Source organism: Bufo gargarizans, chromosome 3 (genome assembly GCF_014858855.1).
Source record: "Bufo gargarizans isolate SCDJY-AF-19 chromosome 3, ASM1485885v1, whole genome shotgun sequence".
Taxonomy (NCBI): Eukaryota; Metazoa; Chordata; class Amphibia; order Anura; family Bufonidae; genus Bufo; species Bufo gargarizans.
This window is the reverse complement of record NC_058082.1, coordinates 45074930-45089978: the sequence shown is the minus strand read 5'-3', so window position 1 is coordinate 45089978 and position 15049 is coordinate 45074930. Positions and strand designations below refer to the sequence as shown.

Below are 15049 nucleotides of genomic sequence, written 5' to 3'. Positions count from 1 at the left end.
AAGAGGTAGTCACCTGAAATGGTCTTCACTTCACAGGTGTGCCCTGTCAGGTTTAATAAGTGGGATTTCTTGCCTTATAAATGGGGTTGGGACCATCAGTTGCATTGTGGAGAAGTCAGGTGGATACACAGCTGATAGTCCTACTGAATAGACTGTTAGAATTTGTATTATGGCAAGAAAAAAGCAGCTAAGTAAAGAAAAACGAGTGGCCATCATTACTTTAAGAAATGAAGGTCAGTCAGTCCGAAAAATTGGGAAAACTTTGAAAGTAAGGGCTATTTGACCATGAAGTAGAGTGATGGGGTGCTGCGCCGGATGACCTGGCCTCCACAGTCACCGGACCTGAACCCAATCGAGATGGTTTGGGGTGAGCTGGACCGCAGAGTGAAGGCAAAAGGGCCGACAAGTGCTAAGCATCTCTGGGAACTCCTTCAAGACTGTTGGAAGACCATTTCAGGTGACTACCTCTTGAAGCTCATAAAGAGAATGCCAAGAGTGTGCAAAGCAGTAATCAAAGCAAAAGGTGGCTACTTTGAAGAACCTAGAATATGACATATTTTCTGTTGTTTCACACTTTTTTGTTATGTATATAATTCCACATGTGTTAATTCATAGTTTTGATGCCTTCAGTGTGAATCTACAATTTTCATAGTCATGAAAATAAAGAAAACTCTTTGAATGAGAAGGTGTGTCCAAACTTTTGGTCTGTACTGTATGTCAGTTAGTAAAAACATTGTATCCACATGGAATGGCAGTACGCATGAACTGCGACAATACAGAAAATGTTGTGTTTGTCATTACCTGTCGAACCTGCGCGCTGCAATATGTGGGATATACTATGAACCAGCTCAAGGTAAGAATTTGCAAACACCTGAGTGATATCCCGCATGTTTCAACGCGAAATGTATCGGCAGCCACCTCACACTTTGCAATAGTCCATAAAGGCGATACCGCTGCGTTTTTCGTGCAAGGTATCGAAAGAGTTACTACACCAATTAGAGGGGGAGATCGCAGACAGAAACTGTTTAGTAGAGAGACATACTGGATGTTTACTCTTGGAACCTGTATACCTAAGGGGTTGAATAGAAAACATGACTTAACCCTACAATATAAATAATGTAATTTTCATCGATATTGAGTCTCCGTTCCATTTGACTGAATTTCCCCTCGACTAGCCACCAGGTGCTGGGGATTATTCAATCAAATGGGCATGTCTCTTGCCCTGTGTATAAAATAGAGGTTTTTAAGTTTACATGTTTGTCCTGATGAATGGCTAAGATGTTGTGGCCCGAAACGCGTCACAGCTAAGTGTCCTATTTAATGTCGGATTTTATGGAAGTCGAATAAAGCATTTTTTATTACGAAGAGCTGGAATCTATTGTTTTTTCATATTTTGCACCTGACTCAGTCCGAGTCTGATTTTCCGTGCTCCACTGGGAGGTGAGAGCTGCAATGATTCCCCTTTCACCTGACTTTCAAATATATATATATATACCGTATACGTGTGTGTATGTCTGTTTGCACCTCCGTTTTCTCACACTGATATTGTTTAAAGAGGCAATATTGAACTGCCTGCAGTCACCACTAGGTGGCGCTCCCTGCATATGACTTTACACTGAACTCATTGGGAGCTGTAAAAATCTGTATACAGTGAGCTCCCCCTAGTGGCAGATTCATGAAACCACAATTGGTCCTAGGCGATAGTTCTTGCTTATCAGTCTCATATTCCACTAACTTGTGACAAAAAATTTAATCTCACATGAACTCCCCATGCCCCTCCGCGAATACTTTGGGTGTCTTCTTTCTAAAATGGGGTCATTTGTGGGGTATTTATACTATCCTGGCATTCTAGCACCTCAGGAAACATGACAGGTGCTCAGAAAATCAGAGCTGCTTCAAAATGCGGAAATTCACATTTTTGTACCATAGTTTGTAAACGCTATAACTTTTGCGCAAACCAATAAATATACACGTATTGGATTTTTTTTTTTTATCAAAGACATGTAGAACAATAAATTCTGACACAAACTTGTATAGAAATGTAATTATATTTGAACAATGTAACCAGAGAAAGTTAAAAATACACTTTTTTTGAGAAAATTGCGGCCTATTTTGGATAATATCGGAAAAAATGAAAAATGTCAGCAGCAATGAAATACCACCAAAAGAAAGCTGTATTTATGAGAAGAAAAGGAGGTAAAATTAATTTGGGTGGTAAGTTGCATGACCGAGCAATAAACTGTTAAAGTTGTGAAGTGCCGATTTGTAAAGAAGGGCCTGGTCACTAGGGGGGTATAAACCTGTGGTCCTTAAGTGGTTAATAAGACATTTCCATATTTTCTTCATCACTTATAGCGTCCCAGAAGTGAATATTCTTTATATTATATGGAGGATGCTTTTCTGGATATGTTCTAGCTTTCAGTACGGTAGTCGGCCGGGTAAGCATGCCCCCATAGAAGTGAGGGGAGAGAGACTATGAGAGAACCGTCTGAAGGCGCTTAACATACATACCACATATTCCTATTCATGTATGTCAGTATACACTGCTTTGTTTGCATTCTATTCAGGTCTGTACTTTCTATATATATGCATCATTTTAATTGCAATGAATCATGTTCTCCACCTACTAATGGTCATGTATGTTTCATAGCCGCGTGTGGCTCGTACTGTCGGGTTTAATGATTAGTGTCATTATAAACTGCTGGCTTGGGAGTTCTATTCATTTTGTAGCCCTTGTCTGTGTCATCCCATAGAAAACGCAGCTTGCGCAAGTATGGAGGTCAAACCTTTTATAACTGAACGTCGGGAATATTCCGGGAAGATATTTCCAAGCCCCCTTGATAGTATATGACAATACTGCCCCCCGGTGGACATATTTATAGTGCGCTATAGAACACACACGTCTTCAGTCTGCTTTATTTCACAATTAAATATTTACATTCATCATTTTCAAGCAATTCCCTGCACCGTCCCTTTAAGTACCTCTTAAAGCCACAGGAGATAATTTGAATTCTAACCCAAATGTAAACTATTCAATCGCATCTACAGTAAAGGATATAATAAAGTGGCGCAGAGTCTAATGAAGGGTTAAGGACTCCAGATTGCACATTATGTTTTGCTCTCCTGTGGGACGACTGATGACATCTAAGGGGAGCATCGTATCGGTTTCCAAACAACCTGAAAGCTTTAGTCCAGGCATGCTCAACCTGCAGCCCTCCAGCTGTTGCAAAACTACAACTCCCAGCATGCCCAACAGCTGGAGAGCCGCAGGTAGAGCATGCCTGCTTTAGTCAATTATCTGCCAGACCCAGGGCCCCTAAAACCAGCAGGGAAGCCACATGATGGAACTGAAAGCGCTGGTGGTCAAGGCTCCCGCCAGAAAACCCAGAGCCATCTGTTCACCTAACGAATCACGGTTGTGCCTGACAATCACTTGCGTCACTCCAGGACCTAGGGCGAGAAATAAAATCACCGAAATCAGAAGGTTCAGAGGCGGGAAAAAAAACAACTTCTGTCCTGGTCCTCACACAGCGGCGGGGGTGTTACAGTGTGTCAGTGCAGACAAATTTCTCTCCTGTCCCGGATATACATACACTGATACACTGTAACAAGCCTTCAGCTGTGTGAGCTAGATACGTTCAGAAGAAATGCCAGCAGTGATTTCATTCACTGACAGCAAACATAGATCTTAAAATATTCTACTGTTTTCAAACCGACTGTCACAACCAGACAGCTGAGAAGCTCTGACAGAGGCCTTTCAGAACCTCCCCCTTGAGTTTCTGTGTTGTGGCATTCAGCTCCTCCTCTCCTTAGCCTCTCTCAGCTGTCATGTGTTGGACTAATTGCTTCCCTTTAAATTCTTTCCCCAGAATGCTTTTCTGGGCGGCTTATATTTCTTCCTAGAGTATGTGTGCATGCCCATCTGGTTCTCCTCTCCTCTACAAAGTTAAGTGTTAAACTGTTATCTGTTATTTTCTGTTTGCTGGATCCCAGGTGACCCTGACTCCCTCCGTGTCTGGTGTAGGGAGCCGGTGGTCGTGTCCCCTCACTATTGTAGGGTGCTCAGGGGTTATATAGTCAAGGTACGTGGATATGCAAACCTCCACCATTCGGATCTATGCATAGGCTGAGCAGCCAGGGAAAGTGCCAGGTCTTCTACAGGGGTCTCCCTTTCGTTCCTTAGCTTTTGGATCCAGCGAGTCATTTATGCATGTTGTTTTGCCTTGTTACCTGTACACATTCCGTGACATTATAAGCCGCCATAACCGTCTCAAGCATGGATCCGGTTTCACTTTTGGCTGAACGCTTCCAGGGTCTTTCATTGGAGGTAGCTGACCTCCGCAGGACTTTTTCTCAGCTTCAAGTGACCGGTTCAGCTTGCGTTCATGGAGCTTGTTCTGAGCCTAAGATCTCGCTCCAGGATACGTTCTCCGGGGGTAGTGAGAATTTTGTGCGTTTTAGAGAGGCTTGCAAACTCCATTTTCGCCTTCTTCCCCATTCCTCTGGTGATGAGGAACGGAGGGTGGGGATCATTATATCGCTGCTCAGGGATAACGCTCAGTCCTGGGCCTTTTCGCTGCCGGAGGGGGCACGGCCCCTCCGTTCAGTGGATGAATTCTTTTTAGCCCTGGGTCAGATATATGATGATCCGGATCGTATTGCTCTGGCTGAGTCTAGACTACGTCTATTATGCCAGGGTAAACAATCCGCAGAAATATACTGCTCAGAATTTCGGAGATGGGCAGCTGATACTGGTTGGAATGATGCTGCACTCCGAAGTCAATTTTGGCATGGCCTTTCAGAGGGATTGAAAGATGCATTTGCCTTTCATGAAAGGCCTATTTCTTTGGACTCTGCTATGTCTCAGGCCGTTCGTATTGACAGGCGTCTTAGAGAGAGAGGAGAGATGTCCCCTTCCTGTCATACTCGGTCCCAGGACTGTGCAGCGGTCCCATTCTGTGCGCAGGGGTCTCGGTCGCTGTCAGCCCCTTCTGAGCAGGAGCCCATGCAGCTGGGGTTGATTGCTTCTGACAATAGAAGATTCAGCCCGCATGGGAGGGTTTGTTTTTGTTGTGGAGGTATAAATCATTTGGCAAATATTTGTCCCTCTAGGAGATTCAGGCAGTTCTCTGGGTATAATAAAGAAACAAAGAGGAAAGAATCTTTGAAAAATGTTCCGTCTGTTACTATTGGCAGGGTTGAGGCGGAAATTGAAGGTTTTCCGTTTGCTTGTAGTTCCCGTTTTGTCCTGCCGGCTAGGGTGGCGCTAGAGAGCAAGAACATTTTTTGTGAGATTTTTGTGGATAGTGGAGCAGCGGTCAATCTCATTGATAATCACTTTGCGATAACTCATGGTTTCCAGGTGTGCGCTTTGGGAAAGGATATTCCTGTTTTTGCTATCGATTCCGCTCCACTTTCTCAGAAATCATTAAAGGGCATAGTTCACAATATCCGTTTAATTGTGAGTGATGCTCATGTTGAGGATGTGTCATGTTTCGTCCTTAGCGGTTTACCCACCCCTCTGGTGTTGGGGCTGCCCTGGCTCACTAAGCATAACCCCACCATTGATTGGCAAGCAAAGCAAATAAATGGTTGGAGTGACTTTTGCAGAGAGAATTGCCTCATGACATCTGTTTCTGAGGTTGCTACTAAGACTGTACCATCTTTTCTCTCAGAATTTTCGGATGTCTTCTCTGAGAGTGGAGTTCAGGATTTGCCCCCGCACAGGGAGTACGATTGCCCTATTAATCTCATCCCAGACGCCAAGCTGCCTAAATCTCGTTTATACAATCTTTCCCAACCTGAGAGGATCGCTATGCGTACTTATATCTCTGAGAGTCTGAGAAAGGGGCACGTACGACCCTCAAAGTCACCTGTTGCCGCTGGTTTTTTCTTTGTTAAGAAAAAAGATGGTTCTTTAAGACCTTGTCTGGATTTCAGGGAGCTGAACAATATCACAATTCGTGACCCTTATCCGCTTCCTCTGATCCCGGACCTGTTTAACCAGGTTGTTGGGGCTAAAGTCTTTTCCAAATTAGATTTAAGAGGGGCATACAACCTGGTCAGGGTCAGAGAAGGCGACGAATGGAAGACGGCCTTCAATACCCCTGAGGGCCATTTTGAAAACTTGGTTATGCCTTTTGGTTTGATGAATGCCCCAGCCGTTTTTCAGCATTTCGTGAACAGCATTTTTTATCATTTGATGGGAAAATTTGTATTGGTGTATTTGGATGACATTTTGATTTTTTCTCCCGATTTCAAAACTCATAAGGAACATTTACGTCAGGTCTTGCACATCCTGCGGGAGAATAAATTATATGCGAAACTGGAAAAATGTGTGTTTGCGGTTCCAGAAATTCAATTTCTGGGGTTTCTTCTCTCCGCTTCTGGTTTTCGCATGGACCCCGAGAAGGTCCGCGCTGTGCTTGAGTGGGAGCTTCCTGAGAATCAAAAGGTGCTGATGCGTTTTTTGGGCTTTGCCAATTATTACAGGAAGTTCATTTTGAATTATTCCTCTATTGTTAAACCACTCACTGATATGACCAGAAACGGGGTAGATTTTTCTTCTTGGTCAGTAGAGGCGCGTAAGGCTTTTTCTGATATCAAGGAGAGTTTTGCTTCCGCTCCCATCTTGGTGCAACCTGATGTTTCGTTACCCTTCATAGTTGAGGTTGATGCTTCTGAGGTGGGTGTGGGGGCGGTCTTGTCTCAGGGTTCCTCTCCTGCCAATTGGCGACCGTGTGCCTTTTTCTCAAGAAAACTCTCCTCCGCAGAGAGAAATTACGATGTGGGAGTTAGGGAATTGTTGGCCATCAAGTTGGCTTTTGAGGAATGGCGCCATTGGCTAGAGGGAGCCAGACACCCTATTACCGTATTTACTGACCATAAAAATCTGGCCTACTTGTAGTCAGCCAAGCGTCTGAACCCGAGACAGGCCAGATGGTCGTTGTTCTTTTCTAGGTTTAATTTTGTTGTCACGTTCCGCCCTGGAGTTAAGAATGTGAAGGCAGATGCCCTGTCACGTTGTTTTCCGGGAGGCGGGAATTTTGAAGACCCGGGTCCCATTTTGGCTGAAGGTGTGGTGGTCTCTGCTCTTTTTCCTGAATTGGAGGCAGAGGTGCAGGCAGCCCAGTCAGAGGCTCCTGATCTTTGTCCTCCTGGGAGGTTCTTTGTGCCTCTCGCTTTAAGACACAAGATTTTTAAAGAACACCACGATACGGTCCTTGCTGGGCACCCAGGGGTAAGAGCCACACTGGATCTCATCGCTCGGAGATTCTGGTGGCCTGCGCTTCGTAAGTCGGTTGAGGGTTTTGTGGCAGCCTGCGAGACTTGCGCTCGTGCCAAAGTCCCTCATTCACGGCCATCAGGTCCTCTCCTTCCCTTACCCATTCCTTCCCGTCCTTGGACACATCTGTCCATGGACTTCATAACGGACCTGCCTCGTTCCTCGGGGAAGATTGTGATTCTGGTGGTGGTGGACCGTTTTAGCAAAATGGTGCATTTCATCCCTTTTCCTGGTTTGCCCAATGCTAAGACGCTGGCGCAGGCATTTGTTGATCACATTGTCAAATTGCACGGTATTCCTTCAGACATAGTCTCTGATAGGGGCACGCAGTTTGTTTCCAGATTCTGGAAGGCTTTCTGTTCTCGCTTGGGGGTTCAGTTGTCATTCTCTTCTGCTTTCCACCCGCAGTCGAATGGCCAGACAGAGCGCGTCAATCAGAATCTGGAGACATATCTGCGTTGTTTTGTGGCGGAGAATCAAGAGGATTGGTGTTCTTTTTTGTCCCTTGCTGAGTTTGCTTTAAATAACTGTCGTCAGGAGTCCTCTGATAAGTCACCATTTTTTGGTGCATATGGGGTTCATCCACAGTTTGGGACTTTCTCGGGAGAGGGGTCTTCTGGTTTACCTGATGAGGACAGATTCTCCTCGTCTTTGTCATCTATTTGGCAAAAGATTCAAGATAATCTAAAGAGCATGAGTGAGAGATATAAGCGTGTGGCTGATAAGAGACGTGTGCTTGGTCCGGACCTGAATGTTGGTGATCTGGTGTGGTTGTCTACCAAGAATATCAAATTGAAGGTTCCCTCCTGGAAGTTGGGTCCTAGGTTTATTGGGCCTTACAAAATCCTGTCTGTCATCAATCCTGTTGCATACCGTCTTGATCTTCCTCAGACTTGGAAGATCCATAATGTTTTTCATAAGTCCTTATTGAAACCTTATGTTCAACCCATTGTACCCTCGCCTTTGCCTCCTCCTCCGATTATGGTTGATGGGAATCTTGAATTTCAGGTCTCTGGGATTGTGGATTCTCGTCTTGTCCGCGGTTCTCTTCAGTACCTTGTTCACTGGGAGGGGTATGGTCCTGAGGAGAGGATGTGGGTCCCAGTGACGGACATTAAAGCCTCTCGTCTCATCAGGGCTTTCCATAGGTCCCATCCTGAGAAGGTGGGCTCTGAGTGTCCGGAGTCCACTCGTAGAGGGAGGGGTACTGTCACAACCAGACAGCTGAGAAGCTCTGATAGAGGCCTTTCAGAACCTCCCCCTTGAGTTTCTGTGTTGTGGTATTCAGCTCCTCCTCTCGTTAGTCTCTCTCAGCTGTCATGTGTTGGACTAATTGCTTCCCTTTAAATTCTTCCCCAGAAGGCTTTTCTGGGCGGCTTATATTTCTTCCTGGAGTATGTGTGCATGCCCATCTGGTTCTCCTCTCCTCTACAAAGTTAAGTGTTAAACTGTTATCTGTTATTTTCTGTTTGCTGGATCCCAGGTGACCCTGACTCCCTCCGTGTCTGGTGTAGGGAGCCGGTGGTCGTGTCCCCTCACTATTGTAGGGTGCTCAGGGGTTATATAGTCAAGGTACGTGGATATGCATACCTCCACCATTCGGATCTATGCATAGGCTGAGCAGCCAGGGAAAGTGCCAGGTCTTCTACAGGGGTCTCCCTTTCGTTCCTTAGCTTTTGGATCCAGCGAGTCATTTATGCATGTTGTTTTGCCTTGTTACCTGTACACATTCCGTGACACCGACACCTGCATCTGAATACTTTTGTAATTGCATGTCATTAAGAATTTAGCATAACCACTGAGCTATACGATAAAATGGATCTGTATAGCGCCACCTGCTGTTTGTTATTTTTCTTATTTCTTTGTCCTGCTCACTGAGATGGCCGCACGTGCTCAGTTTCATCCTTCAACTGCCTCCTGAGCTGTGATAGGGAGAGAGCTGCAGCAGAAAAGACACGCCTCCTGAGCTGTGATAGAGAGAGCATGGACACACCTCCTGAGCCGTGATAGGGAGAGCATGGACACGCCTCCTGAGCTGTGATAGGGAGAGCATGGACATGCCTCCTGAGCCGTGATAGGGAGAGCATGGACACGCCTCCTGAGATGTGATAGGGAGAGCATGGACACGCTTCCTGAGCCGTGATAGGGAGAGCATTGACACGCCTCCTGAGCCGTGATAGGGAGAGCATGGACACGCCTCCTGAGATGTGATAGGGAGAGAGCTGCAGCAGAAAAGACACGCCTCCTGAGCTGTGATAGGGAGAGAGCTGAATTGGAAGATTTCTGGATCCATGTAAGGTACAGGGCTGGTTCTAGCTTTGTTAGAAAGTGATTGTCATGTCCTATATCAGGCATGCTCAACCTGCGGCCCTCCAGCTGTTGCAAAACTACAACTCCCAGCATGCCCGAACATTGTGGGAGTTGTAGTTTTACAACAGCTGGAGGGCCGCAGGTTGAGCATCCCTGACCTATATGATATTAGTCATGGAACAACCCCTTTAAATAATAGTGTAAAAGCTAAAATGTCTTGTTATTCCACAGTACATTGTAAGGATGCACCCTGGCCACTAGATGGCAGTATAATGCTTCCAGAAAAATTCACATCCAGAAGTGCAAGCAGGAAACCATTAACCCAGCAAATAGGGAGGAGCAAATCCAATTTGGATGAAACATCCGCAGTCGATTCGCATAAAACTTTGTTCCAATACTGTACAGAGCAGGAGCTCCGTGCAGTATTAGAATGTATTGGCTCCGATGAGCCGAAGTTATTATTGCGAGACTTTGCGTAATAAGTTCATAAATTAATTTGTACTGTAAGAAACCATTTCCCGAACTCGGGTTCGGTTCTAAGGTACCGCTTGGAACTGAACCCGAGTTCGGGAAATGTTTTTTTTAAAGTAGAAATTAATTTATGAAGTTATTACGCGAAGTCTCGCAATAATAACTTCGGCTCATCTGAGCCAATACATTCTAATACTGCACGGAGCTCCTGCTCATGCCTAGCTCTAATAAACTAGCAAATAAAAAAAATATGACAGTTACCCTTTAATCTATTAAAAATAAAAAATATTTAGAAGTAGTCTTCATGAAAAAAAAATTAATCTCCTGCCGTTTTGTGTATTCGACTCCCATGCAGACTTCTGTACCTCCATAGCTCATGGCTGCTCTCTGTAGTCTGACGCTACAGTCCTGCACCCGTCTAGCCGTCCACCTACTAATCTAGAGGTGTCACAGGATCAGACTACACAGGGTTTGTTGTCTGTTACCGTGGAGACGTATAAGTCTGCACTGAAGCTGTATACACATAACAAAAAGAATGTTTTAGTATAGACAGTTTGCAAAGTGGTCTCAGATTTCCTTTTACATGCATCAGAGAAGTACAAAGATGGATATAGGCCATACATTCATAGAGTAAGGGGGTTAGCAGCAGGTAACCTCCTTGCTGACAGTTTCCAGATAGTAAAAAATTCTTTATGTTGATCAGAACTCATGGGGCATTTGTATGTCGGCACTGACTCCTCTCTGGAGCTGCAGACTTTCGCTTCATGTCTGCAGCTGTAGGACAGGACTCAGGCGGTCACATCTGTAGAACGTACCGTAGCCATGCTCGTAGTAGCCAGGATTGATGTACACAGCCTGATGAGAGTTCACTGCGACAGAGTGGTAGTTGTCGTCATATGGATTATATATGTAGACCTGGAGAGAGCAGAGCAGATATCACCGCCATATACTGCACTTATAGCATTCCACTCTAGAGATTATACACAGTCATGCAGGAGCTTATATTCTGCGCCAATTACTCTGATAATATGTCTTTATAATAGTCAGAGGTTAGTTCTTCTCATACATGGATCAAAATCCCCTGCATGGCTACAATATAAAACTGCCTGCAGCCACCACTAGAGGGAACAGTATACAGTAAGCTCCAGAGCTCCCTCTAGTGGTGGCTGTATAAATCACATGTAGTAAGCTCCTGAGCTCCCGCTAGTGGTGGCTGTATAAATCACATGCAGTAAACTCCTGAGCTCCCTCTAGTGGTGGCTGTATAAATCACATGTAGTAAGCTCCTACGCTCCCTCTGGTGGTGGCTGTATAAATCACATGCAGTAAACTCCTGAGCTCCCTCTAGTGGTGGCTGTATAAATCACACACATTAAGCTCCTGAGCTCCCTCTATTGGTGGCTGTATAAATCACATACATTAAGCTCCTGAGCTCCGTCTAGTGGTGGCTGTATAAATCACATACATTAAGCTCCTGAGCTCCCTCTAGTGGTGGCTGTATAAATCATATGTAGTAAGCTCCTGCGCTTACTCTAGTGGTGGCTGTATAAATCACATACATTAAGCTTCTGAGCTCCCTCTAGTGGTGGCTGTATAAATCACATACATTAAGCTCCTGAGCTCCCTCTAGTGGTGGCTGTATAAATCACATGTAGTAAGCTCCTGCGCTTACTCTAGTGGTGACTGTATAAATCACATACATTAAGCTCCTGAGCTCCCTCTAGTGGTGGCTGTATAAATCATATGTAGTAAGCTCCTGCGCTTACTCTAGTGGTGGCTGTATAAATCACATACATTAAGCTTCTGAGCTCCCTCTAGTGGTGGCTGTATAAATCACATACATTAAGCTCCTGAGCTCCCTCTAGTGTTGGCTGTATAAATCACATGTAGTAAGCTCCTGCGCTTACTCTAGTGGTGGCTGTATAAATCACATACATTAAGCTCCTGAGCTCCCTCTAGTGGTGGCTGTATAAATCATATGTAGTAAGCTCCTGTGCTTACTCTAGTGGTGGCTGTATAAATCACATACATTAAGCTCCTGAGCTCCCTCTAGTGGTGGCTGTATAAATCACATGTAGTAAGCTCCTGCGCTTACTCTAGTGGTGGCTGTATAAATCACATACATTAAGCTCCTGAGCTCCCTCTAGTGGTGGCTGTATAAATCACATGTAGTAAGCTCCTGCGCTTACTCTAGTGGTGGCTGTATAAATCACATACATTAAGCTCCTGAGCTCCCTCTAGTGGTGGCTGTATAAATCATATGTAGTAAGCTCCTACACTCCCTCTAGTGGTGGCTGTATAAATGACATGCAGTAAGCTCCTACGCTCCCTCTAGTGGTGGCTGTATAAATCACATGCAGTAAGCTCTTGAGCTCTCTATAGTGGTGGCTGTATACATCACATGCAATAAGCTCTTGAGCTCTCTCTAGTGGTGGCTGTATAAATCACATGCAGTAAGCTCCTGAGCTCCCTCTAGTGGTGGCTGTATAAATCACATGCAGGAAAACTCCTGCACTCCCCTCTAGTGGTGGCTGTATAAATCACATGTAGTAAGCTCCTGAGCTCCCTCTAGTGGTGGCTGTATAAATCACATACATTAAGCTCCTGAGCTTCCTCTAGTGGTGGCAGTATAAATCACATACATTAAGCTCCTGAGCTCCCTCTAGTGGTGGCTGTATAAATCACATGTAGTAAGCTCCTGCGCTCCCCTCTAGTGGTGGCTGTATAAATCACATACATTAAGCTCCTGAGCTCCCTCTAGTGGTGGCTGTATACATCACATGCAGTAAGCTCTTGAGCTCTCTCTAGTGGTGGCTGTATAAATCACATGCAGTAAGCTCCTGAGCTCCCTCTCCTGGTGGCTGTATAAATCACATGCAGTAAGCTCCTGAGCTCCCTCTCCTGGTGGCTGTATACATCACATGTAGTAAGCTCCTGAGCTCCCTCTAGTGGTGGCTGTATAAATCACATACATTAAGCTCCTGAGCTCCCTCTAGTGGTGGCTGTATAAATCACATGCAGTAAGCTCCTGAGCTCCCTCTAGTGGTGGCTGTATAAATCACATGCAGTAAGCTCTTGAGCTCTCTCTAGTGGTGGCTGCATGCAAACAGAACATGATGATTTATCTGGATTCTTACGCAGAGGTTTTGGAGCTCTGTATCAGGAAAATGGAGCTTTGAAAGCTACAAAGATCTATTATGAAAATAATCAGAATGGAATTTTAAAGATTAAACAAAAAAATGGTGGACACTTATGACCCACCCCGTGACGACTTACCGGCTGGGATCTTGCGTCCGGTAAAGCTAACTTCCAAGCACTTAAATAGAAAAGAAAGAAAATAGAAGTCGTATGAACTTCTTGTTACGTACATAATAGCTACAGCAGCACAGAGTGTTTCAGAACAATTCCACACATCACTCAACCTGTTTACTGGTGTGCTGAGTAGTAGAAGCATATATGTCAATCATTGTTTCACCCCAGGTCGGATGTTGGACATGTGGTGGTGAAGGTGGGGGGTGGTAGTGTTCCTATTACAGGACATTTATGGGGCTCTGCCTAAATTTAGTGTCTATAAAATGGCTTAAAGGGGTTTTCCATCACAATAAAAATTGCCGATGCTCCCCGCCACCTATGCAGTGACATCACCAACTGCCCATGTGACCACTGCAGCCAATCACTGGCCTCATCTGTATAACTACTCAACATGTGCATCTCCATAGTCAGCACCTCAATAAAGTAGGGCAGGTGAGCAGGTGGAGGGATTATGGGTAATTTCTGCCGGCCGACCAGTGCTCAGATTATAGTGAATGTCAGCACTTGGCAGAAGCTACAGATTATAAAACACCGTCCACTGGACGACCTCTGTGTCCTGACTCTGCAGATTAGATCTCACTATGTATATAGGGTTATATGGAGGAAAAGGGGGTCAACAGTCAAGTCTTTATTCAAAATGCTGCCAGTGACTCCACCAGCAGAACAATGAGTGCAGCTCTGGAGTATAATACAGGATGTAACTCAGGATCAGTACAGGATAAGTAATGTAATGTATGTACACAGTGACTCCACCAGCAGAATAATGAGTGCAGCTCTGGAGTATAATACAGGATGTAACTCAGGGTCAGTACAGGATAAATAATGTATGTACACAGTGACTGCACCAGCAGAATAGTGAGTGCAGCTCTGGAGTATAATACAGGATGTAACTCAGGATCAGTACAGGATAAGTAATGTAATGTATGTACACATTGACTGCACCAGCTGAATAGTGAGTGCAGCTCTGGAGTATAATACAGGATGTAACTCAGGATCAGTACAGGATAAGTAATGTATGTACACAGTGACTGCACCAGCAGAATAGTGAGTGCAGCTCTGGAGTATAATACAGGATGTAACTCAGAATTAGTACAGTATAAGTAATGTTATGTATGTACACATTGACTGCACCAGTAGAATAGTGAGTGCAGCTCTGGAGTATAATACAGGATGTAACTCAGAATTAGTACAGTATAAGTAATGTAATGTATGTACACAGTGACTGCACCAGCAGAATAGTGAGTGCAGATCTGGAGTATAATACAGGATGTAACTCAGGATCAGTGCAGGATAAGTATTGTAATGTATGTACACAGTGACTGCACCAGCAGAATAGTGAGTGCAGCTCTGGAGTATAATACAGGATGTAACTCAGGATCAGTACAGGATAAGTAATGTAATGTATGTACACAGTGACTCCACCAGCAGAATAGTGAGTGCAGCTCTGGAGTATAATACATGATGTAACTCAGGATCAGTACAGGATAAGTAATGTAATGTATGTACACAGTGACTCCACCAGCAGAATAGTGAGTGCAGCTCTGGGGTATAATACAGGATGTAACTCAGGATCAGTACAGGATAAGTAATGTATGTACACAGTGACTGCACCAGCAGAATAGTGAGTGCAGATCTGGAGTATAATACAGGATGTGACTCAGGATCAGTACA

The 15049-nt window shown here is 44.7% G+C and overlaps 1 protein-coding gene across 1 annotated transcript in view; it reads right to left on the bottom strand.

The window, feature by feature from the left end:
* Window positions 1-2898: 2898 nt before the first annotated feature.
* Window positions 2899-15049, bottom strand: part of PLEKHB1 (pleckstrin homology domain containing B1) — a 42784-nt gene continuing 30633 nt past the window's right edge. Inside the window, exons 5-7 of the mRNA XM_044286301.1 lie at window positions 13343-13382; window positions 10882-10981; window positions 2899-3450 (exon numbers count right to left, since the gene is read on the bottom strand). Coding sequence (XP_044142236.1) covers window positions 3317-3450; window positions 10882-10981; window positions 13343-13382 — 274 coding nt within the window. The 3' untranslated portion in view covers window positions 2899-3316. The remainder of the gene's footprint in view (window positions 3451-10881; window positions 10982-13342; window positions 13383-15049) is intronic.